The sequence below is a fragment of the Crocodylus porosus genome, unplaced genomic scaffold (genome assembly GCF_001723895.1).
Source record: "Crocodylus porosus isolate Cpor-Errol unplaced genomic scaffold, CroPor_comp1, whole genome shotgun sequence".
Lineage (NCBI taxonomy): Eukaryota > Metazoa > Chordata > Crocodylia > Crocodylidae > Crocodylus > Crocodylus porosus.
This window is the reverse complement of record NW_017728910.1, coordinates 15,200,645-15,227,746: the sequence shown is the minus strand read 5'-3', so window position 1 is coordinate 15,227,746 and position 27,102 is coordinate 15,200,645. Positions and strand designations below refer to the sequence as shown.

Here is a 27,102-nt window from a genome sequence, read left to right as displayed (position 1 = left end):
GAAGCTCTTTTTCACCCGCCGCGTTTGGCGCCGCCGAGCGGGGAAGATGCGCACGTGCTCGGAGGAAAGGAGCCGCGGGCACCGCCTCGGACTCGCGCCTGTCAGGGCAGCCGGAGCGGGCGCCCGGCCGCTGCCCCCGCGGCCCAGGCGCCGGGCAAGGCAGAGCCGCACTTCCTCCCGCCGCCCCGCCCCGCCCCGCCGGCTGCAGCCGGGCCCGGGAGTCTGGGAGCCGGCCGCGCCGCCGCGATGAGGACAGCCGTGGTGCTGCTGCCGGCGCTGGCCGCGCTGGGCGCCTACTACGTCTACCTGCCGCTACCCGGCACCATGTCGGAGCCCTGGAAGCTCATGCTCATGGATGCTTCTTTCCGGGCCATCCAGGAGACGGTAAGGAGCAGCCCCCTCCTCCCAGCAGCCGGCAGCGGGGCGGCCTGCAGCAGAGGAAGCCGGGCAGGTGGCAGGCAGGGCAGTGAAGCCCTCGCTGCAGCAGCCTCCCTGAAGCCGAGAGGGGGCTGCTGCTGTCTGCTGCCACAAGCAGGGCAGAGCCAGGGCAAGGAAGAGGCACTGCCACTGTCACTTGGCAGCCATTGCTCTTGCTTGCTGGATACCTAGCAGAAATCCTGAATGTTCGTGTAGTTGCAACCTGGAAAGGTGCTGGATGGTTTCCCCCCCTTAGGGAAGCTCTTTCTAATGTAGCAAAGCGAGTGTTTGGGGTTTTGCTCTAAAGTAAAACCCTTCTGCCTTTCCGCACTTGTCTTCCGGACCAAGTACAGACAGTCAGAAAGCCTTGGGCTGGTAGATGGAACGGATAAGCAAGTGAACAGATGTCCACTTTTGATTCTGGAAAATGTAGCCTGCAGTGACTGAGGCCAGGAGCCCTCGGGGCGCTGGAGCACACCTCCTAGGCCAGGGCTAGCCTGCCCACCTGTCAAAGGGGTTTGCTGGGGAGGAGGGAAGCATCCTGGGGTGCTGGGGCCCTGAGTGTGCTCGAATCTGGGTAACCTGTGACTGACACATCTGTCATTTTCTGATCTTTCCCCCCCCATGTCTCCTCTGTTGTTTTTCTGTGGTATGGACCAGAGGTTACAAAACCTTTTACATAACTGTCTTGTATCAACTTTGTTCCTCTTTGGCTGCTGTAGCCTAATCTCTTTAGAGGGACCCTTGCAATAGGGTTGCCCCTATTTAAGCATTTCTAAAAAAAACCCCAAAAAACTATTTTTCTTTGGTAATACTCATTAATACTGTGTATATGATGCACAGGTTTAGAAAACAGTTTGTGATATTTTAATGGATGTGCCTCAGCTCTTTTCCACAGACCAAGATCATAACTTTATCAGAGCTGAACAAGCTTTTTCCTCGCGCGCAACGTACCAAGTCTTTCAAGGGTATCGGCCAAGTCATGTGAAAGGGCTCCATAACAGATCCCTTCTTCAACAGAAGTTAAAAGAGTGCCCAGAACCTTGTGTGACCTTCATTTGTGCCACATGAGCACCTCAAATAATGCAATTGTGAACTTGAAGCTTAATCAATTCACAGTGGGCTCCTTCTGCCTTTAAAGTCTGTGATCATTTAGTAGTGGGACTTCCTGGATAACAACACACAGAATTTGATCTGGCAATTTCTTCTTCAAGTCCATGACATCTAGTTGAAGGAGAACATAGCCTTTGAAACAATACCTGCTCCTACTTTTGATATATGGAGTTTACTCTCTAGTTCATACCAATATCATCATTATTTACATAGCACATTAGAGAGACATGCTGCACTCCTGGGTGAAAAATACTGAACAAGACTCCCTGCCCTAAGTAAACAAGGAAAGGCAGGACAGAGCAGGTTGGCACCTTAGAGCAAGGGCAGGCAATTATTTTGGGCAGAGGGCCACTTACTGAGTTTTGGCAAGCCATCAATTGCCGCATGACAGGCAGCCCAGGGCAGATGCATATTAATTAATTTTCTAAATTTTTTAGGGGCTCCATGGGCTGCATAGAATGGCCTGGTGGGCCACATTTTGCTCACCCCTGCCTTAGAGAGTAATGGGCTCAGAGAGGCATGAGCTTTCTTGAGCAATGGCCAGCTTCTGACATCTACATCAGACAAAGGCTGTCTCCCGCAAAAACATATGCTTCTCTGAGCTAGTTAATTTCTAAGGTGCTATCCTCCCCTGCCTTGACTTCAGGCTAACACAGCTGACTACCTCCATTCTTAAGAAGGAAACAGGTGAGGATAGTACAGAACAAAGGCAGAACTAGGTGTGATCCATTTATATACATGTTGTTATATATAGTACATAATGTAGATTAACCCTTCAAGAGTTTGTTTTGCCAAACAGAAAATGGTTGGCAAATCATTAGCTGGCTTTCCAAAGCTGAAAGATAGCAAGATGTCAGAATTGGCTGATTCCTATTAAAAATGGACTCTGCGCGTGTTCCGGCCGCTATTTGCGTAAGCTAAAATCAGAAGTCTGGAATCAAGAATTCTTTCTTATTTACGTTTTTGTAGCTGTGACGATCCAGCAAATATGCAAGAGGTGAAGCGATTTCAGTTGATGTATAATTGTACTGGGCCAACTGTATAGTTGGGAGAGATGTCAGACGAGCTTTCAAGCACTTCTGTCCCCTTGCTTAGGGGCACTTTGTGCCCAAAAACTTGTCTAGCATCTCTTAACTATACAGCTGGTGCAATAAAAATGATAGACATGAGGTCTGTTATTTTCAAAGTCCATTTTTTAATGCATAGAGTACAATACAAAGTATATATTACCGAGGATGCTTTCAGTAGAACTAAAGGTTCCCTTGCCTCCCATACTGGTTGTTACAACACTGAACGGTTTTATGTTGCTTTAAATGTGACCATTGAACTTTCACCTATTTTTGCATGTATTTTCAGCTTGCTTCTGTTTATCACAATAGCATCCCATAGGGGTTTGATTTGCAGGCTGAAGCAGGACATTTCTGCTAAACATTCTAATTTTAAATTCCCTGCAGCCTCTGCAATCCTTTCTCCTAAGAACATAAACCTGATTTCACTTGCCTCTACTAACATGAACTGTCCTTCACCTATTCTGAATATTCACTTCAAACCCTTTTTAGTATGTCTCTGTCAGTTAAGCATTTACAGTTCCTTGGTAGGACTGATAAGTTTACTTCTAAGTATATCAATAAGCAGCAGCTATACAAAATGCTAGCAAATATAACTAGTTTTCAAAGCAATTGCAGTCATGTTTTAGCCTTTATAGCTTTTTATGCCAGTAAATCTCCAAGTTAGCTGCTTGATCCTGTAAGAGGCTAGCACTGCTGGCAGTTTAACCTTTTTTTAAAATATCAGCTGTTCTGGGGTAAATGACCGTACACCCAAAACATGAGATTAAAATACAATCAAACCTTTGTATCTCTGGCTTTAGACCAACAACATACTTAAGGTGTTTAAAGTATGTGGGCAGTAATAATAATACCTCACTCCACATATGCCCCATTCTAAGTTTTCCTTAGTGCAGTAGCATAACTAGGGGTGGGCAAGCTGGGTACCAGCCCTGGGCGCTGAGTTAGCAGGGATGCCATTACAGCAGCAACAATAAGTAGCCAGTGTGTGGGGAGCCCATGCTGTGGCAGCAGAACTGGTGCTTCCTGCTCCACTCCCTGCTTTCTGGCAAAAAAAAGGCTAATGATACCTCAGTGCATCTGTTAAGTTTCACAAGAGATGTCTGTATCATTAACCCCGTTTCGTACTTGTGGAAACTGAGACATGACTGGTGAAATAGCTTGCTTAAGGTTACCCAGCAAGCCATTGTCAGACCAATGAATAGTAAGTGCCTTAGTCCCAGTACATTGTGGCTCTATTTGTTAGGCCACATTGCTCTGAAGAGACATCAGAAACTTACTGCCATCAGTGGGTTGGGATCAGAAGATACGGTCTCTGTTTGGAGATACGGTCTCCGAACCCATGTGTACCAATAGTTTCATGCATTACTAAAGTGAAAGCTCCTTTGGGGTTGGGCAAAGCACCCACTTGCAGTTTACAGTAGCACCCTACGTTCCTAGGACAGGAAATAAATGAAACGCACGCTTCTTCTCAAGCTGAAACTCAGGTAATCAGAACCTTAAGCAAGTGGATAGCTCGAACTACAGGGATTAATGTGTGAGTCATGATGATAGGATTTAGCCATAGACCTAAGCTAGGATTCCTGATAATGTCTTAAGGTGTATCCCTTATAGCTCTTTAAGCAGTAAAACAAATGTGCATGCATTTTACTGGGTAGAGGGTGCAGGAGTTATCAGTTGTTTACCTGATGCCCCATTCTAAAACATTTATTTCTGAATATTGCTGCCAGGTGCTGTATGTTCTGCTGCTGACTAACCTAATTTACTAAGACAAACAGACTTTCTGAACTGGAATGTCTGTGCCAGAAGAGGAGGCCAAATGGGCTGAGTTTGGAGGGCATCAAGAAAGCCTATCTGGAGGGGTTTGGCAGCTCTACCATTCTTCAGCCGAGAAAATCATTCCATGCTACGCTATTGCCTGTCAGAATAAAAACTGAGGCATGTTACAGTCAAGGGCAGGGTGGGAGTAAACAGCATTACCTCTATATTTGACCTTCTACTGGCTAATGCATCTAAGCCACACAGTCTGCTGAAGTGCCTGAGAGCCTCATACACAATGAATTGAAGGCTTAGCCAGCCAAGTCACTCTTGCTTCTTTCTGTATGCAAGAATGTTATCTGAGAAAAGGTTTGCGACTCTCTTCTGTGAACTGTTATGCATGGGTCATATCTTGATGGGCGCTCAGCCCCCAGCAGTTCCCACTGAAACTTTGCCTACGTGGAAGCTGAGCTCTGCTGAAAAAGTGGTTCTTGCATTGAAGACAGAATGGTGAGAGCAATGATGCTGTTGGCTTGGATAAAACCATCTAACTGCCTAAATGACTGTATGTGCAAAACCCAGGATATAGAAAAATAATTAAGACTTTGTGAAACATTCAGTGTTTGGTTTGTTTCCATAGTTTATGTTCAGTTCTACTAAGATTCAGGATTGTCCTCATCGGTTGAAGGAGGGAGTTCCACATCTATGGATGTGCTACAGAAAAAGCTCAGTCACTCAACTTTCACAAACTTTCCTTATTTGGGGCAGGATGTCAGTGGACTTTTGAGATCAGCTCTGAGCAGCTCTTGTAGGTGCAAGTGCAGCTGCAGAGAAGGAGTTTGTCTCATATCCTTGGAGAACAAGTCAGGACCTTGAAATGGCCAGAGACCAATTCAAGGGCCTTGAATTGGCAGTGAAGGGAGTGGAGCATTGAGCTACTGTGTTCACGTTGGTCTGCACTGAACTGCGTATTCTGGGTACAGCATGTTGCAATCGTTTCAAACTTGGAGGTCACTAAATGCATACAAGAATATGGTTAGTTCAGTGCTTAGAACAGAGATGGCTGTCGGTAGCTTCTAAAGGGACATTCACATTCAAAGCTTCTCCGGAGCTCAGTTGAACCAATTTAGCCAAGTTGAGTAAGGCTCTTGCGAGCTGCTGTGGTTCCTTCAGCTGCTAGGACCTTTCCAGGGTGCACTTTGTGCTCTGATCACAAGCTGCTGAGTGGAACTGTTTGGAGCTCTCAGAAGTGCATTATGTACTGGTGGCTGGGATGAGGTGGTTGCTGTCTGTCACCAAAACTGGTGGCAAGTAAAGCCCAGACCAAAAATTCTGTATTGCTAACAACTTTGGAGCTTAAGCAGTAGCAAGGAACTTGTATACATTTGCCCCAGCGTAGCTGGGTTCCTGTGAGGTGGGCTGTATCTCCAAGGACAGGGCATGTACTAAGTAAGAGCAGGAGTGGGAGCGTTTTGGGCTCCTTGCATGTTTAACACCTCAGCCTTACAGCTCTGTAATCTTGACATTCAGAGGACAGGCACCCTGGCCCAGTGAAGTACTGTTGTAAGCCACTCCTTTAAAGCATTTCTCTTTGATCTCTTTCCCTTATTACAATCCCAGTTGCTTCCCCATATCTGCATGGCCTGCTCTTTTCTTTGTTAAAGTATTTCCTGCACTAAGCTCAGATGTGTCGACTGTGTCCGTGTCTACACTACATCCTAACTGGGTTTGTTGGGAGTTGCAGAGAAATGCTTTACTCTTCTCCACATCAGCCATTCTAAGCTGCTGGACAGTCAGGGAACTCTGCAACTTAAGCATAAACTTTAGAAGCCTTGTGCAAATGTACTTCAGAGACTGACCGTTTTTTGCCCTGTGGACCAGATGGGTGGTGCTAGGCCCATCCATGGGCTGGTCCCACCAGTAAGCCCAGTCCAAGGTACACAGAGCAGGTGCGGTGGGGGCTGATTCAGCCACAGGGCCTGGAAATCTGGCAGTAGTGAGGAGGTGGTAGTTCTGATTGGCACCACACCTCCACCACCAAATATCTTGACTGGTGTGGAGCCCTGTGGGTCAGATGCCATGGCTTTCTGGGCTGGATGTGGCCTGTGGCATGGGGTATGAGCACCCCTAACCTAGTCCAACAGCTTAAGAAAGCTGCAGCTTCAAAACGGAGCCTTAGGCTGCTGGCAAATTTCTCATCCTGTACTAACCCCAGAGTGATTCCAACACTTACTCACGTTTGCATAATTGTTTTGGTCAGTCTTCCTTGCCCACGGCTCTCGTGCCAACACATCTGCAGACATTGATTCCTGCGCAGCTTGCATCATGTCCTAGTATCTGCAAACAGTCCAGTACAGCTGACTGTCTTTTCCCAGAATGTGCTGCTTAAGAACATGGTTAGTGAAACCAGAAGGTGAACACGCAAAAACATAGGACATAAGACAAGCTACTAAATGGACATGAATTGATCTATGTTTCTTGTTAGTGGTTATGATCACCCGGCCTGTAGCTGCTAATACAGTCTTGGTTAAAAGTTGTGGGGTAAACAGGGCTTTAGCATGGCAGATCTAGTGGAGGGGCAGGGGGGAAGAAGTGTGGTTGCACTCCTTCTTTGGTTGTGCTCTCTCTTTGGCTGGAGCCCCTGCTTTTGCCCAGCTCCGGCAGAAGTGAATGTTGCTGTCACCCTTTGTCTCTTCCTTTCCCCTCCTGCTGAATTCAGTGGAGAGGGAGATGGAAGGCAAGAGCAAATAGCAGTAGTGCTCTTCCCCTGAGCTCTGGAGCCATGCAAAAGCTCTGGCTGCACCCCACTGCAGTCACCTGGTGATCTTAGAGCTCACTGCTCACGAGGAGCTCCAGCAGAAGCCTATGCTGACTGGGCAGGGAGCTTGGAGCTCAGAGCACAGCCACAATCCCATACACCCTCTTGCCCTAGTCCTGGATCCACTATCGGCTTTAACCTTTGTACTCTCCTGTTTCTAGTTCTTACATTTTCTTTAATTTTGGTTTCTATCTTTTACTTCTCCTTTTCTGCTCCTGTCCTTCCAGCCTCTCCCTTCCCCTCCTTCCCTGTCCATCCAACACATAAAGGCTGCTTACAGACTAAAAAAATCCAACAAAACCAAACCGTGCTTTACCAGAAGCAGCAACTTTGGCCTGGCTCTGCAGCAGCTGTATAGATCAGGTGCTTCAGCAAGGCTTTTTGGCACTTTTAGCTAAAGCTGATTCAGTCAGCTGTTACTAATAGCCTATTTACCTTTATCAGCTGTTACTAATTTAATAGCCTATTAGATAAAAGCACCAAAAAACCCTACTTAAAGTACCTGATCTATACTGACACTGGGGGACTTGGGTCCAGTTAAGTTGCTCTGGACATGTGTGGGGCTTGGTGCAGAAATGCGCAGAGTTTAAAGCAGTGTTTTGTTTGTGTGCTTGTTTTTGACGTCTGCAAGCACTGAGTGTGACTTGCAGTAGTCTTTCACAAGAAAGGTGAGCACACATATGTCAGTGAAGGCCTGTGCACTCCTTATTTGCTTGTGTTGACTGATCTGCCAGTAGCCTTGCTGCCACTAGGTGTTCCCAGAGTTGGAGCAAGTCTGTGGCTCTACACAGATTTTCATTAGGACAGATCTAGCTCATTATCTCATGTTGTTGCAAGCATATTCTCAGTGCCCTACAAATGACGCCCCAGGGCTACATCCAGGGAACTCCACTGAAGTCAAAAACAAAACATTGATAAACTTACTGGACTACTTTGAACCTCAAAGGAAGCAATTCAGATGGTTAAATCTCTGAATTATTTCTAGTGCACCTTTCACCTTTATCTCTCAAGTGCTATCTTTAAAGCAAAAAAATAAAGTGGGTTTATCCCCTGCCCCCGCCTTCTCTTCCCTTCCCCTCTCTGACAAACAGAGATCTTTTTTGTTTTGTTGGTTGGGTTGTACAGAAGGTGGGGATTGCTGGGAGGCTTTATGAAGTCAAGGTAGCTTGACAACATGTGAGAGCTTCTTAGACACCCTGACTGTTGGGTCCTCTCAGTACCCAGGTCAAACAGTTTTCTGTAAAACCAACAGAAGTTGAGCCTTATAATGGGATGTTTCTGACTTCTGGGGCTATCTGGTAACTGTCCAGAGAGACTGTGAGCTCCAGTGAATAATCTGGAAGCCACCATGTTAAATGTTAGCTGTTGCATGAAACTACAGTGGGCAGAAAATTTCACAAAATTTCCTTGCAAAATTGCCTTCACTGTTTATTTTTGGTTAAAAAAGAACTGTTCCTAACAACCGCGCCAGGATGGATAAGGTCTCGGATCTTTAGCTGTGGTAGAGATGCACAGCACCACTGAAGTCAAAACCAAAATATTAATAAACATACTGGACTTGCTGAACCTTAAGGGAAATGTATTCCTTCGCTGAGAGCAATTCTTTTGACCCACACTGATTTGCTTTTTTCTAACATAGCATGCAACCTTGAATTAGATTGGCCTAAGAGAATTTAAAAGGAACATATGCAGAACAGCATGATCTGGAATTCAAAGATAAAAATTTGTGTGCATTCAGCATTTCCTAGGCTTGGGTAGATATTTCTTCTGCTTTTGTGGTGGAGGACTTTTTACAGCATATAAAGCTTGGGTTTGATTTATAAAGTATCTGGAACCTGGGCCCTTTCTTTAACCACTTGATATTACCATATTTGAAGCAGGTCACCTTAATTAATTTGGAAGTGGATTCCTCCCCATGGTTCACCAAACAGTGTTTTCCTTAAAACTTTTAGGTAAACTTCAAACTTACCTGTGGAATCCATAGTTGGAGTGGGATGTAGGAGTAGGTTACAGGGATCAGTTTGCTTTGTATAAAGCACCTGGATTAATGTTGCTCTCCTAGTTCTGGTATATCAAATATCTGAATGCTGATGTTCCAAATGTTGTAAAATGCCATAGGCAGGAAATAGTGTCATAAATCTGAAGTGGTAACAGTCCCATGTCAAGAACACTACAGAGAACAACAAAGCTTTCTCTGCTGTGGTTGCTCCAAAACAGGTTTTTCTTTTGTGCATGTCTTGAAGCAGTGTGCTTCTGTCCTCTGTCCAAAAGCTCTTATACAGTGGTACTGCAGGATGGAAGTCTTACCACTGGAAAGTAACTAGAGAAAACAGCAGGGCAGAGGTTAGTAAACGGATAGGAATGTTTCTTAACACAGAAAACACTAATGAAATGTTCACCCATAGACACACTTGGAAAATCAGGAACAGATTGACACTTAGTAGGTTCCTTTGCAAAGCATTTTTGTTGTTTAGGAATCTGTCCATGATTTTCAAAAAGGCATGGTCCACACCAGAGTTTAATACCAGCAACTCCAATTGGGGAGGGAGGGGGGCGGGGGTTTCTTACACAAAAATATTTTAAACCAGCATAACCTAATGTGAATGCAGTTACACTAACATATTGATGCCGTATACCAGCATGGCTTATCTCCTTCCCATCTAGAAATGACTGTATGGGTGGGAGAAACGCTAGGGAGGTTGTATTAATGCAGTTAAAGTAAGAAAGTTGTATGTGTGTAACTCCTTAGTTATGTGAAGACATCTTTCCAAACACATGCTGTTTACATTAAGTAAAAGGTCAGTTCTGATACTAGTGTTCCTGAGTAACAATAGTTTCCCATAGACCTTGGTCAGGGTTACTATTCCTGTACCACCCAGATCCACACTGACCTGCTGAAAATGGCTAGAAAGGGCTTAGTTTCTTGCTCATTTCTTAGCACAGTGGTGCTCAATCTGTGCCAAATGTGGCCCACAGAGCTATCGTCCGCAGGGCTCCCCAGACGTCTGGAAATTTTGTAGTGGGGGAGAGCAGTGGCTATTAATATGGCCAGCCTCCCCCTGCCAAATCCCCAACCCCCATTCCCTGCGTCAGATCCAAGCCACGCACCCTTCCCTCTCCAATGGGTGGGCCATGCTCCCTTCCTTCCCTCTCTGTGGTCCAGAACAAGCTCTTTTCCCCTGCAGGGCTGCACTGGGGCTGTTTTGTGAGATGGTGGCCATGCAAGCACACTGGCTGGATCTGGCTCCTGGATGGACCAGGCACTGCCAATCTGGCCAACTGGGCCAAAAGGTTGGTCACCACTGCTCTGGCATGCTTCAGGCAGTTCAAAATGGCAAAACCCTTCTTGCCACTCTTTAATAAGCACTAGCAGCTTTGCCCTTGGAGATGTACTCCCCACTTGGTAGTTTGGGGTGATATCATCTCTTTGTCTGTAGACCTTGCAGGGCATGGGTGGGGGGAATCCTGTATTACAACTACAACTGCTATAGAAATAGAGTAATTTATATACTGGGAAGCAGTCCTCTACCGTTCAAGTGGAAGGAGTTCTTAAGCTGGTTAATGTAGGTGCTTTATCTTTTCTGCAGAAAACAAACGTGGAACGAGAGCCTGCAGTTTAAGGCATGAGGAAGGGAAAGGTTAGGCCACTGCAGTTCACCAGAACAAAGGGCGCTGGGCTGAAAGAAGATCATCAGCTGACCCTACTCCTAGAAGTGTGACCTCATTTTAGGGAATTCAGCGAGTCAATGCAGGCTGGGCTGCCTGGTGAAAACCAGTTTCCCTGAAAACTTCCTTCCCTTCTGTCACAACTGTCCTGCTTTCAACCTTATTGTCAGTAGCTGGGGGAGGGAGGCAGTTGTTTTGTTTCTGATTTGTTTTGTTGGGTTTTTAAGGAAAAGTCTCGGTAGAAAGGTTCATTCTTCAGGGCAGCTCTTTTTACATAGAATAAGATGACTACTCGGTGCTTATGTCTTCTTTTCCAAGCTTTTTAAACACTGATTAAATCTTGTGGTCGCTGCTGCCATGAAGCAGATGCTTATAATAAATTTGGAAATGAGTGAACTGAGATGTAGACACAGGTTAAGTTAGCAGTTTAAACTGCTTCAAGATGTAAGAAGGAAGGCAGAATAATAAAATCAGTGGTAGAGAACTTAGACTAGAGGTCCATAGTTTCATTGGAAATGCTGGAAACACTTTTGTTTTAGCTGGAAGTATACGCAGGTGTTACTGCCCTGTACCAGAAGAGCTGTGAATAGTACTTCAGGGCTCCATATTGCTGTATTAGGGAGGCTTCTCATACAGTCTTACTCAGTAGCTTTCACTTGGTGGTCTGCAGACTATGTCTGAGGGATCTGTGAACGATTATAAATCAGTCAAAAGTATATGAATACCCACACTTGCAAGTCAAACCAGTCCACACCTCCATTCAAAATATTTTAGAGGTCCACAAATGAAAAAAAGGTTGAAAACCACTGGTCTAACTACTTTTCAAACATCTCAGTCTTGGGGGTGCTAATCGTGTGCAGTGGTATGACAACTGAAAAGTCTTTTGTTACCATCACTTTCTTGGTGTCTGTCTCATTGCAAGCACTGCCGTTGACATATCATCAAACACCATTAAATGAGGTAGGATGAGTTTGTGAGTAATACAAGTGATTACCATGTATTTTTGTCATCTCATTCTCTTTAATTCTTTCCTAGTGCAACCTGGTTCACTATCTAAGACTCAGCCATCACTTGACAGTCCTCAATTATGTGATTGGTGTCCTTGACAAATTGGAGAGCCCATCCTCTGAACTGGTGAAGATCCAAGATACCCAGTTTGATGGAGTAGAAGTCAGAGTGTTTGAACCTTCCAAGAAGGAGGATAAGGCACTAAGGCGCAGCGTGGTTTATATCCATGGTGGAGGTTGGGCCTTGGCAAGTGCAAGTATGACTCTATCATTAATTAAATAGAATTAAAGTGTGTTCTGATCGGGGCGGTTTGTAAGCAAAATCTTTCCTCATCCCAGAGCTGGAAATGTGGCTGAGACGTACCTGATTTTAAAAAAGAGGGTCCAACAGTAGCTATCTTGATTGTGCCACATGAGACAAGAGAATAAAATGCATCCTTTAATAGTATGTGGGCTACAAACATATTGGGAAGAAATAATAATTACTGTTTTGCAGAAATTACCTTAAAAATTAGGGCGTCTTACCTGGCCACAGAAGTATCACTCCATCGATGGCTGCAGACAGTGATCTCACAGCCACTGATCCAGCCATGCTGTTTGGCCTGTGGCGTTCAATTGTGGTAATTTTAAACATTGCTTTGCCTTTTCTGCTCTAAGAGAAGTTCCTCCAGCGAGTCTCTTTAGGAAGAGCTTCCATATGCAGCTGTTCTGACGCCTGCTAGAGCAGCTTTATTTGTTCTGTAGCAATTTGCATGGCACTCCCACTGTGCAAAATGTTTGCATCCATTCTATTGGGCTTCATTCAAATCACTATAACTCGGCTGTGACTAACGCGTCCTCGCAGTTCGTGAGCTGTAAAAATTAGTGGCACGCATACTACAGTTAAATCTTGAGACTGGGTACTTAATATATTTGCATATTCTACATCCCCCATGAAATAAGCATTCAGTAGCCAAAGAAGACCAAAATTATAGAAAATAAGTCCTGGGAAATAGGATGGTCTTGATCCTGCTGCCAGGTTAAGTGAATAGTCTCTTTAATAGGATTACTCACTTTAGTAAAAGCAAGGTTAAACTTAGTGTGCAAGCTGTTATAAAGTGATTGTGTATGTGATGACTCAGTAGCATGTTTTACCTCCATGGCAAAGGTAAAGGTAAGGTAGACAGATGAAATGACCAGCTGGAAGTTGTACAAAAAATGATGATGAACCTATGATTTGAAGGCAGGAATTTTCTGTTCATTCTATAGCAGGTCGTGCTTTATCAGTCATTGCATTCTACTGGTTTACATTTACATAAAGATTTGCTGATAGTAATGAGATCATTGTATTGTCTGAGATTCTTGTTTATTATTTTCATTGATCCTTCTTATGAATCCAGATTTATGTGTTGCCATATAAAATGTTAATAAACTTGGAACAGTCCGTCATTAACATATGGCTCTTTTATTTCTAGGAGCAAGCTCCTATAACAATCTCTGTAAAATCATGACAGAATCTCTGAAGGCTGTAATTGTGTCAATTGAGTGAGTAATCTATAATCAATAAAATAATTTAAGGTATTTATAAATATATATCTGTATAAATGAGCGAGGGTTGTTTTTTTTTAATCTTATCTCTATGACTTGTTTAAATCGTTCTAACTTGGAAAAACAGTCTCTTTAGCAGTAAGATATTTTTGGTCCTTCTAACTGACAATGAAAATGAGCGTGGTTTCTGAATATGATTTTAATTATGGCCCCATCAGTTGTTCTAGCTATTTAAAATCCAGTTGTAGAACAAGAATAGGGATAGCCACTATAATTGTTTCCTTTAAGAAATTCTTTGTCTATTCAATATTGTAGATGCATATGAAGTTCTTAGCCTAAGATTGAGTAAATCACTCATGTTAAAATTTGCATTATGATCCTTAAAGCAACATACAGACACAGACATTATCGTCTACACTTTGAAGGGAAGTAGAAACATGCATCACTCAATCTCTCTATTCAGTTGCTGGGATTGTGCATGGTCATTGCCACTATACTTTCCAGCTGGAACTCGAGATTTGTGAGCCAGGTTCAAATTAAGAATGCTTCATGTCCATCCAAGAACAAGAGTTTAAACTGTAGGACACTGCTCCTAAACCTAAATATGCTGTGAAGCCTCCTGGCTTTCTGCTGTTCTGCCAACCGCATTATTCCATAGTTTTGATTGGAGCCATATGCTTTATCCAAGGGACAAGGCAGTAAAGAATGAAGGCATCTTTTTGGATAGAGGCATCCACATAAGTTGGACTAGCCTCTCAAGCCACTAAACATGCTGCAACTTCATTTTGACTACCTCTTGTCAAATTTAACATTTTCATTCACAAAAGCAAAGCACTTAATGCAGTCATTCAAGTTCTCCATTGGTGTGCTGAAATTTGAGTCTCATTATGTTGACTTGATGTTTACTGATAAACTATATTGAAATGAATACTGTAAGGGGTAGGCTTTTCAGCACTTTTTATTGTCTCTGTTAATAACTACCGAAGTAAAGAACAGATGTTGGTCATTGCAGAGAAGTAGCTATCACTACATTCAAACCCCTTTATTATTCCTTTTATTGTTTAGGATGCTGTAATTCTGCCTGTTTTCTTGAGTTATTGTTGTTTGTCTTCTCTCCCCAACCATAGTATCTCTCAATCAAGTCTTTTATACTCAATTAGTGCAGTCTAATTTGATTTCTCATTGGTTTAATTGCACATCTCACTTGCATGATACATACCCAATCTGTTGTGCAGGGGACTCCCAAAAACCTATCTGCTCTCACTTAAAGTCATGTAATATTCCATCTGCTTTCTAAAGTCCCAGAAGATTGAGGAATTGAAAAAGCTACTTATCTTGGTCTTGTGCCTCAAGTTTGTTTTGCACAGCTGATTTTCTGTTAAATGCAAAACTTTCAGCTAGTAGAATATTAAAGTGGTCACATGGACCCCTGCCTTTCAGTTGCGTGCATTTTTTGGGTCAGATCACTTCTAACCTGTGTTGAGAACATGGTATCTGAATGAACAAATCCAGGGATAACCAACACCTGGCCCAGGTACTAGATCCAGCCCATGTAGCCATGTCATTTGGCACATGGGTGCTGCAGCAATTGATATCACTACCAAATTCCAGCTTGATGCAGCTTTACATTCCAGTTTGCAGTTCAGCCCTGTGCTCTGGATATTAGCCTATGTACTGGATCCATGCCACTCATCCAGGTCAAGTTAGGCACCACTGAACAAATAGGCTCCAGTGTAAAAAATGTAACTGACTTTTTGAATACATCAGGAAGTCTTAGCTGGATTTGGCTGATACAATTAATCATTTTAATTCTCATTCCTACATCTTTACTCACAAAGGGCACTATATATGAGTGTGACTTGTGTCTTTCAGTTGTGAATTGAGGCACTAGAAATGAAAAATAATATTCCTCAACTTGAGAAGAACAGATGGCCAGATGCAAGAAAAAATGAGAGGAACGGAGATAAATGCTGTCTGGAAGCAACACATATTAAAGATTCCTTTTTGGTCTGGGGGAAGGAAAAATGTACTTGTAGGTGTATAAAAGCAAGGAGGGGTCATTCTAAAATGGGTGTTAAAGGGTAGCAGGTTCCACAGCTGTATGTCCTTATATCACAAAGGCAGGCAGTCTATGTGATGATAATACAATACCTAAGATGAGTGGACCTATCAGGATGACACTTTTACTATACCTGTTCCTATACCACTGGAGGGGTTAAACTAAAGTCCCAGATTTAAGTCAAGTCACCTCTTTATAGGTAATAAAGAACATAGAGCAAGAGTAGCAAGATCAAATATGCTATTGCATTTTGAGGAGGAAGTAAGATAAGGCTTAGACTGGGATTTAAGATACAGTGTTTGAAGCTTGTTAAGGCCTGACATGTCAGGATCTGCCTACAATGTAGTCTTAGTCTATGCTTCTATATGCTTTTGACTAAACCCTACTTCTATTTGCATGCAAAACCATCAAATACATGTTCCATTGAGCAATGAATCTGTACTTTGTTTGAACTGCTGGAATATAGGTTAAAGCTCAAGCTGAGTTTAGCTCAGCTGGAACCGTCTCCCAAACATGCGTACATACTTTGCAGTAAGGATGCTGGCAAAATCCAAATGTTAATAATCCTCGAGTATCCTAGCCACAATTTCCTTTGGAGGACAGACAGGTATTCCTGTAATTGGCAAAATATATTGGGAAAGAATCATGGAGCAACTCCATACAAAGAACTGTGGGATATGTCCCATGACAATGTGGGCAAGCATAGAAACAGTAGGGATGCAGTAAAATGCAGGTTGGGCCTTTCTGCTGGAAACTTCATACTCATGTTAAGCTAAACTAATATTTGAGATCCAGGTAGGAATTACCCAGGTTAACTGTTCAATGTAGATACAGCTTTCATTAGCGTACGTTGACTAACACATTCTTATCACAAACATTTAGTCTATGTAAGGCTTAAGATCCTAAGAGAACAGCAAGAACCAATCACGGTTGCTGATGGCAAGGGCATGTGTTCCTGCTATGGGGCTTTCACAATAAATGAAGAGAGCTATACAGCTGATAAAAAGCATCTGATCACCTGACACTTGGAAAAGATTAGGTCAGAAGTCTCAACCTGACCTGTGGGCCCCTAACTGACCCCAACAGTTAGGAGCACTATGAAATAAAGCAAGCATGATCATGACTACTGGTGCTACCTGCCATTATTAATGGCTGTTGAGAGTGAGGTAGTTTCAAAGCAGTGCCCAGCTAGCACTCATTTATATCTTTAGGAATAAGCCACTTGTCTCAAACTCCAAAAAAACAGGAGATTTTGAAATGTAATTAATCCTTTTCTAGAGAGAGAGGTTAAAACCTTGAGTGATTAAAAGTATCTTTCTGAGAGTGTTTTCTGTAACCACAGCAATTTTAAGACAATGAAATATCCAAGGTTGTCCCATTAACTTCTTTAGTGGAAGAATTAGCAGTCTTTATATATCTAGAAGATCAGGGAACATTTTGCTTCAAACTTGCCTGGCTTTATACATTTATATTACTATACCACCTACTGGGCACCAGCTTTAATTATGAGCTTGTCACATGTAATCCCACTTTGGTGATCTGGCTCACAGGTTGGAAGAGAGCAAATGCTGGCTGCTGCTTTCCCTGCACACCAGCCAGGGATGATTGACTGACGGGTTGCTCACAACAGTCCAAACAGGAAAAACATACAAAAGAAAGCAGGTTCCCCTCTGCTGTGTACAGCAGAGAACAGTGGTTTTTCTACTACCTCTAGTGGACTGATAACAGATTACACATGACAGATTTAAGCAGCAGTTCAGCCAGCATGTGTTACAAAACTGCTTGGAGAAACATCAAATGAAACAGACTGGACTTTAATGCATGTTAAGGGAAACTTAGATGCAGCTGAAGGAAAACAAATTAAGCTACAGTGAAGGCGAGTAGGACACATGTTTCCTATTGCACAAAAATGTTTGAGATCTCAAAATTTCCCTGTCCCAAATGGCACAAAATTTGGATTTTGACCATTTACATTTACATTTTTTTTTCGTTTTACCTTATCTGCTTACACGTGTTCTAAATATGTTTAGAACCAAATAACTGGAATTCTCACTTAGAACGTGTTAGAACAACATTTTTGATAATTTCAAAACTCTTTTTTTTTCAATTTGAGCCAAGGAGGTCTTGGAGCATATAAATCTGAGAATTGTATAGCTTTTGCACGGACCTCAAAAGTTCCTGTAATCCAGCCTCCTGCCCAAGGTAGGATCCTCCCCATCTAAATTGTCCCCAACAATTGTTTGCCTAACATGCACTTAAGGACATCCAGTGATGAAGAGTGCACAACTGGTTTAGGTTATTTCTTCCCAGGCTTGCCCACCTGCATTGTCAGAGTATTGTTCTATACCCAAACTGTATCTCCCTTGTTGCAGTTTAAGCTATTAATTTTTGTCCTGTCACTTATGGATGAGGGGAACAATTGATTGCCATCCTCTTTATAAAAACTCTGTCTGTATTTGAACACAGTTGTCCAAACTCCCTTGGTCTTCTCTTTGGATTAACTTAATCCCAGGTCTTCCTATCTTTCCTCATGCATCATATTTTCTAGTCCTAATTAATTTTTGTTGCTCTCCTCTGGACCTTGCAGCATGTCTATATCTGTCTTGAAAACACATGACCCAAACTGGGGGGGAAAAAGTACTCCAGATGAAGAAGGCTATATAGAATAGAAAAATCGCTTCCTACTATAGCATCTGACACTTCTGTTAATAAATCCTACTATTCTATTAACTTTATTTCTTTTCTTTCTTTTACCTTATACTATTGATTTATATTCAGCTTGTGATGCACTGTAACCTTTGGTCCTCTTCTGCAATACTTCAGCCTAGCCAGCTCTTCCCCATTTTGTATTTGTGGATTGGTTGCTCCTCCTAAGTGTCATACTTTACACTTGTCTGTACTAAATATCACCCTATATATTTCCAGCATATCAAGAGCTTTGAATGTTCATTCTGTCCTCTAAGTTTTAACAATATCTAACTTGCAAAGGCACAGCAAGGATGCATTCATTAATGTCTGTGATGCTTCCTCTACCAGCAGATATTGTGGTATATAATATTAAATAAATATTTCCTAGTTTATTTGTATCCTTTTAGGTGAGCATTAATCTTTCATTATTAGGATTTAACATTGTAGAGGGTGTATGTATACAACATGAGTATTTAATGCCTTCTGTTTTGCTGATAATACTTAAACTGCATAGAACACAATATTTGTTGTGTTGGTAGTACATTGTAATCCTTCTAGAAAGGTATTTTTGAGTAATGACTGTTCTACAGAAGCCTCTCTTTCTTCTTTTTGTAGATACAGGCTGGTCCCAAAGGTTCATTTCCCTGAGCCATTCAACGATGCTTTCCGTGCAGCTAAGCATTTTTTGCAGCCTGATGTCCTAGCAAAATACTCAGTTGACCCAGGTCGAATTGCAATATCTGGTGATAGCGCAGGAGGGAATTTGGCTGCTGCTGTGTGCCAGCAGGTAACAACTGCTGTTATCTCTAACACTAGAACAGCCCATAATCCAGTGGTGCACAGGGGGATATGGGTTATTTGGGGTGCATCATCACAAGGTAACTTATTGGATTTAAAGGGTCGTACCCAATTTGCATGTTTTTACATTTTGTTCTTGTGTGCATCTCATTGGTCCACGGTTAACTGAATACATATGTGCTTAATTCATAAATTCATTTCCCAATTTTGTACAGTTCTTGCACCTGGAATCCTTTGTCAAAGGGTTTAAAAATTGCTAGTGTAATATTTTCTTTCTATTTGCATCAAAAACAGTGTCTTTCAAACTGCCTTTCCATGATAGAGCCCAACTGTAGGGAAAAAATTATTTTCCTACTACTTATTCTATGTTAATTTCTAATTTAAATTAAGAGGACTGTGATCTGGTTAGGATATTTAAGTAGTAATTGATAGTTCAGTAAGGTAACATCATCTTTTATCATATCATTAACCACTGATAAACAAGTTGATTTTGTGTCTGGGACAGTGAATTTTCAGCTCAGTCTTAAAGTTGCATTAATCCGGCTCAGCTAGTTCTTGAGGACCAGCAGCCATGACAGAACACTTTTTTGGCATCTGCATGCCTAATTTTTCTTTCATTTAATATGGGTGTAAATTAGTTGTAGTGTCATTGTTCAGTGATGCAGAACTGGGTCAGGTGAGAGCAGAACCAAGTTTAGGCTGCTAAAATTTCAGATTAAGAGCAAAATTGTCTGCCACTCGAGTTATACCAGAAGAGAATGTGGCTATCAAACACCAAATAGATGTCCACCTCCATCCTAGAGGAATTCCTTTCAGTGAGACCAAGACTGTAAGATCTAAGTTTGAAGAGTAATGACTGTTTTTGTTTTACAATTTCATTCAATCTTCCATTTTTCTTACAGCTGAGTCGAGACACCAGTGTAACTAACAAACCAAAACTGCAGGCTTTGATTTATCCAGTCCTTCAGGCATTCGATTTTAACACCCCTTCGTACAGGCAGAACATGAATATGCCTGTTCTTCCCCGATTTGTCATGATAAAGTTCTGGATAGACTATTTCAATGGTAATCCTGACTTTGCCCACTCAATGGTAATTAACAATCATACTGCCCTTGATGTGAGCCAGGCTGTTCCTTACAAGGGACATCTGAACTGGAGCTCTCTCCTCCCTTCAGTATTCAAAAAGAACTACAAGCCTGTAATACAAACCACAGGGAAGGCTGAAATCCTCCGGGAAATACCTGAACTACTTGATATACGTGCAAGTCCATTGCTAGCAGAAAAAGAAATTTTGCAACTACAACCAAAGACTTACATCCTGACATGTGAGAATGACGTCCTTAGAGATGATGGGGTAATGTATGCAAAACGGTTAGAGAACGCTGGTGTGGAGGTCACACTGGATCATTTTGAGGACTGCTTTCATGGCTGCATGATCTTCACTGTCTGGCCTACTGATTTTTCTGCGGGACTTCGGACCAGGGAGAGCTACATAAAATGGCTTGATCAAAACCTTTGAAGGAAGAAAAATTATCTCTAGAAAGCACAAAGTGGTCTATCTAAAGCCCGCCGCTTCCAAAAAAAAATGCGCACTTTTACTCTGACATCATCCATTCGAGATTGTGTCATAGCCTTCATTTTGTGTACCACTAACTGCTTGGTTCATTAGCTTGAATAGCCTTGACAGGTATAGCAATTTGTAAAATGCTTTTTTAAAAAGCTAGTCAATGTGAGTTTCAGGTGGTGCCTTAATTGCTGCCACAATGAATAAATCCTGAGCAGATGTAAGCAAGTACATCAGTATTCCTGAAACTTAATTTTGAAATTTCCAGAATTTTCAAGTCTGGCTACTTACTGTTAGACAAAGACCACGGTTTTCAAAATGGAGTCACTAACATTAGCCATCTCAATCTTTTATTTAGGCACTTAACTAGGAGAAGCCTACTTTTCAGACTGGCTGAGCATCCGCATGCTTGACTGAAGAAGCCAAGGGATGCTGTGGGTGCCCCTCCACCTTGAAAAGTGGTGAAGGTGCTCAACAGTGAATTTAGGCACTGGGCCTTTAAGGATATAGACTTACTGTTATTTATTAATTTTTTTTATTTCCAGTTTTGAGGCAGTTGAAAGGCAGGCTTCTTAGCCAAAAATGGAAACTGCTTTGCAATTTGGCCCTTATTATGATAGTTCCTTTAAACCAACGCAGGGTTAAATAGCTTTTAAAAAGGAAGTCGCGTAGGGAAGTCTGTCTGTTGGTTTTAAGAGAGATAACATGGGGCCTATAAGGTACACTGCTTCTACACATACGTGTTGTAAAACAGTGATTCTCGACTAGTGTGCCACAGTTGAGATCCTTTCAAGGGTATCACACAATGTTAACACTGTTAGGTGTGCAAACATGATTCACAAGATGAACTGAGAGATTTAAACAGGGATCCAAAGTGTTAAAATCATCTGACCTATTACGGTTTTTCTGAGTCCTTTTGCAACAGAAAAACTGATCTACTATTTTTCCATTAAAAAAAAAACCCAAGTGAAAACTAAGAACTGGCATTTTCCAAGGGCTGCCTCATATCTATAAACAGTTGGGAACCCCTGCTATAAAGGCTTACACAAAGCACTTTATGCAAACAAAATAACCACCCTAAAGTCCACACAGGTAAAAAAACAGTCAAAAGGCACCACCAGCGTCTTGCCACTACAATGGGAGTAGGTATTAGTTATCAGGTTATGTGTAGAACTAGATCTTATATGAATTTACCACTTTACGGTTGCATTTTTGGCTAACTGCCCTGCCTGTGTCTCGCTTTAGAGCCTTTTCAATTTTATGACCACTTTAAAATAAATATGAAGTGTTCTAAAAATAATTCCTGTAGTTTGCACTAATGTTTGTATTTAATGTTAGGAATTTTTGTTTGTTGAGTTTCTGCTGTGCTTGTAGCTTCCAGTCCATTGTCTTCCATGCTTGCTGGAAGCAAGCAAGCAAAATCACAAGAGCTAGGCTTGAATCTGCAGTCTAGATCCAGCCTGGAACTCTGCTGCATCTCTTCCTACCATGGACCGAATCCAAATCTCAGAAAAGAATAGCCTTGGCTATTATGGAAAATAACTGGAGAACTATGACTTGAACTTGTAAGACAAGGAAAAGGAAGCTACTTACAACAGTGTTTATGGAAAATAACTGGAGAGTCATGACTGAACTTGTAAGACAAGGAAATGGAAGCTACTTACAACAGTGTTTATTCTGCATAATGTTTATTACATGCAAAAGAAAAAGTTTGAGCAAAAGCCAGGAACTGCTAGGATGAGGAAGGGAGAAATGAGTCTTGTAATAAAAGCAGGGCTGTGGGGTTGAATTCCCAGCTTTGCCACAGACTTCCTGTGTGACCTTGGGCAAATCATGTAATCTCTGTGTGCCTCTGTTTCTTCTCCTGTATGAGGGAGTAATACATGCCTACCTCACCAGGATACTGTGAACAGTAATTCACAAATATCACTGAAGCACTCTGATATGGCACAGATCAGAGATGGCATAGAAAGAGCTGAATTTTCACCTCTACAGTTTATTTTATTGTCTGGTCCCATGCTACTTTGTGCCATTCAGTAACCTGTGCTTTGTTGAGGGCAGCTTAACTTTTTGATTCATTCTCTAAGGGTGCATCTATACGTGCCAACTTAAGGTGCTTCAGCCCAATTTAAAGTGCATTAAGGATGCGTGTCTACACATGCGTGGCCTTAATGCTCCTTTAAAATGGCGATTTTAGGCTATTTGCACCTAAATGTAATACCAGGTATCAAATTTAGGTGTGAGCAGCTAAAGCGCATTAACGCATGTGTAGATGTATTCGGGCATGTTAACGCTATGTATGGATTGACTTGGAACTAACTTTAGTCTCATGTCAGTCTGCATGCACAGCATTACTGCACTTTAATGCATACATGTGTAGACATGAGAATAAATTGCCTTAATGAGCATTAAGCTAATGCCCATTACATTTAGGCGCACCTAAATGCATGTGTAGATATACCCCAAGTTGCTTGTTGCACAGACCTAGGCAGTGAGTAAGTCTTCCTGGCTTTTGTCAACTTATGATGGAACTTTTTATTACTTGATTTCTAGCATAGGGTTCTAGAAATTTCTAAAACCTGTGGGCTCCTATACATGGCTCCAACATGCTGGAAATCCAGCGTGTTGGAGTGGACTTGATTAATCGAGTCTGCTGGAGCACAGAAATAAAACGTGCTCCAGCAGTCTCTGACATCACATGTATCAGCGTCCCCCATGCCAAAAAATGGTGGCAGGGCACTTTGAACTAAAGTTCGTTGGATGAGCTTTAGTTCAAAGTGCCCTACTGCCATTTGTCAGCACAGGGGGCGCTGATGCAAGTGGCGCTCGGGTGCTTTAATTAAAAGTGCTCGCTAATTAAAGCATCCTCTTCCTACCCCATGTGCCTCCCAGAGGACATATAAAAATGCCCCATGTGCCTGATGGATCAAACTGCCCATAAATTAAAAGGAGAATAACTTGGGTTATATTGTATCATAACAAAATCAGGATATTGTGTGGCTCAAGAAAAGCTAGCCATTGGATAAGGTCATGATCCATATTATGTCATGCAACTTTAAATGAACCTCTCACTGAGTTCACAGTTGCATAAGGGACCAAATAAATTGCTGGCATAAAATTTAGTAGGCCAGTAATTTAGCTTTACATCTCTGTATATTGAAGCAGAGTTTGGCCAATGTATCCAAGTATCCCAAGATGTAGGAAGGTTCAAACTCTACTCTGGATTTCAAATCCCCAGTTTCAGGAGTATTTGGACAGGATTCTGTTCAGACTTACAACTAATGCCAACCAAAGTTAGTATATACACTCAAAAGCCATGGCAAAGCATAACGTAGATCCTGCTCCAAAGCGCTCTGAAATCAAAAGGAGATTTTTACACTGAACTTTAACATTTGGCTTTGACTTAGCTTTGTTCTTAAACTAAAAACCATAATACTAAAATAACCGAATATATAGTTACCTACAGGCATATAAAATTTCAGCCAAAAACATTAAGCCACTATAGTACTGGAAAAAAAATCAGAAGTTAGTATTTCTGTAATCGCAAGGTTATGCACTGTGATCATAAAGTTGGCCTGAAACCTACTTGCAAAGTTTTCAACTAGCATATGTTTATGGATGACTTAAAAATCCCTAGTATGAAGGTATAATAGAACTACTGAAGTTTTTTAACTCTAGTGAAGTGGATAGCAGAGCTAGAATATATATTTATGGAGCTGGTTGTAAAGTTCCTCTTGCACTGAAGCATGTAATATTCATAGCACAAGAAATGGAAGCAAGTAGATAACTGGAACACATTTATTCACTAAGGGCCAGACCCTGTTCCACCTATTGAACACCTAAGCAGTATGTAGGCAAGGCATCTAAGTGGGATCCTATTCCACCTTGTTCAAGTCCCTAAAAATAATTAAGCAAATGTGGATGGGTCTTCCTTCTCCTCCTTACCACTTTTGGTAAAATGTGACTTACCTTCATCTGAGCATTAATACTGTGCTAAACAAGTACATATGTTTAATACTGAGACTTAGATGTACCATAGGTGGAACAGAATAGACCCCCAGTCACCACTATCTTAGGGCAAAATCCATGGCAGCAATATAGAAGTGACAGTAACAACTTCTTATATCAAAGTTCTGAACTGATTTCACCTTGTGAAGTAATTCAAGTATATGATATGTAGCTGTAAGGATAGGGGACACGTTCTGTATGTAGCAAATTACAAGGAGTCAGTTACAGCTCTGAGACATCTTGGTAAGGTAACACAAGGCACTTGCCAGGAATTGTAAACCACAAAGTAAGCCTTAGGATCATTCGTGTCTCTTCCTATTTCTTGTCTCCTTTCTCTAGGTTTTTTTTCCCTTTTTTTACACAAACCCCTTCGTTGAAGCTCACCGGTTATATTTGGTTCTTAGTCGAACTGCTGTAGGGTCATGGTAACTCCAGCTCACAGCAGCATCATTCAGCAGAAAGCACAATTGATCCAGTTTTCATTGTTATGTAAATCTGATCCCTGGCAGGAAGAGATTAAGGTAAATCCATGTTACAATGCATCAATTTTACTCCAGTGAATCAACAGTTTTTGAATAATCTCTACTTGGACTCTTCCAGTCTCAAATCATGCAGGGTCTTTACTAGAAGGTACTGAACTCTGTTCCTTATTCATTTCAATGGGAATTCATGGCAATTAGCCATGGGTCCAGTATTTATTTTTCAGTGTTTTATATTTAACTAAAAAACTAATTTAAAAGACACTGCACAAAGAACTCAGCTATTGGGTTTTTGGTGAAGTAGTACTGTCAGCATTTTCTTGAAAATCTGTTCTCTTCCCCATGCATATTAGCTCCTAGCCATCCAGAATAAGAAGTTATTTACAGCTGTCAGAAACAATGTTAAATTCTGTGTTCCCTGAAAAACCAAAGAGTGGGTCATATAACAGAGCCAGTGGTAGTTACAGTCCTTTCACTCATCAGGGAAGTGATATTAATAATTCTCCAGGAAGGGCATTGGCCAGAGTTTTAGGGAGAATTTAGATGTCCAACTTGAATCATTTTAAAAGCCTGATTTTTCACGGAGGTAGATGGTCATTACTTCCTGAAAATCATGGTCTTGTAATGCTATGCCCTATAGAAAAATTATGTCCCTAACTTGAGCAGAATGGGCCCACTTTTGTTTCTAAGTCAGAATTTGTTTTTAACTATTTTCAAATGCTGTTTAGAATTTGTTTTGCCATTTTGTGACTTTTATTTGTTGTTAAGCTGTGGGTATATATTGTTTATCTGTTACAAAGACTCACCATGATTATCTGAATAAACAACCAATGACAAAGTAGTGGGTTAACTTAGTTAAACCCTGCCTCTGTAAGCTGCTAATATCTGCAGGTAATAATATAAATAAAACCCAATTAGTTTAATGTTTTTGTGCTTGTGAAGATGTTCAAGAACCAAAATGACAACATACTTGATGTGTGTTCATTTAGTATCTTATGCATGCATGACCAGTTTAGCATCTTTCCCACAGCCAGGGAAAAGATCTTGTACGGTCCAATTAACAGGTGTGATACAAGTGTGTAATTCAAACCGAAGATTCAATAAATAAAACAAAATGGATTTTGTATATCTATTTTTTTACCAGAATGAGTAAGCAAAGTCATTCTTCTTGGTAATACAGTATACTTGGCATGGGTAATAGAGTGTACTTTCAAAACTTTTCACTACCTGTATCCTAAAAGTGAAAGACTGTGAGTTTTCAGGTATGTAATAGGCTGCTTAAATTGATGCTATAATGTTTACTGAATGGAAATCAGTTAGTACAATGAGGTTGTCTTGAAAGGCAAAGCTGCTAAAGAAATATTGAAGACAGGATGTTTGTTTTCAAAAGAGAAGGCCTTCATCCCATGTCACTGTTCTGCTAGATGACCTTCTCTTGTTTGATTGCGGTTCCGTCAACTGACTGACATTGATCCCATTTGTTCTGTGGGTCCCAGCACCAGTATTGTTTCCCTGTGTTTTGAAAGTATTTTCTTTATTCAGTCAGAGATGTATTCATTGAAGCACATACTTTCTCTCTTTGACAACATTTTACTTCATTCACACCATTGGCATTGCTTTGAAAGTGGCCTGCTCTGTAGTTTTATCACTTCTTCAAGCTGGGTGTTGCTACTTTTATATAACTCTATTCTTGTAAGACCTGTAAGCAGAGGGTATACAGAGAAGACTTCAAAATACAAATCCACAAGATACTATAACAGCAGAAGCCAAATACAGATTAAAGAGTATGTCAAAATTGATACGGACCCCCTAGATTTGACAATGAGGCTTTGTTACCAGTTTTACTTTCAGGTAAATTATCACTAAACAGTATAAGCATTCATGAAGGTGTTCATGTACTTCAAGGAACACCTTGAGAAGCTTCAAGCCAGCTGGCCCTGACAATCTACACCCCAGGGTACTCAAGGAGCTGGCGAGCGTCATAGTCCAGCCCCTGGCACGGATCTTTGAAAACTCCTGGCGCTCTGGTGTAGTGGCCGAAGACTGGAAGAAGGCCAACATGGTGCCTATCTTCAAGAAAGGGAAGAAAGTGGATTCGGCTAACTCTAGGCCCATCAGCCTGACTTCTATCC

General features: G+C 41.7%; 1 protein-coding gene across 1 annotated transcript; it reads left to right on the top strand.

Annotated features, from left to right (window-relative positions):
- Positions 1-46: 46 nt before the first annotated feature.
- Positions 47-22,186, top strand: NCEH1 (neutral cholesterol ester hydrolase 1). Its single transcript, XM_019532743.1, is given in 7 exon segments — positions 47-73; positions 75-178; positions 180-384; positions 11,875-12,103; positions 13,301-13,370; positions 18,736-18,907; positions 19,821-22,186. Coding segments are annotated over 7 exon segments (1,425 nt in total). The 3' UTR covers positions 20,439-22,186.
- Positions 22,187-27,102: the final 4,916 nt, after the last annotated feature.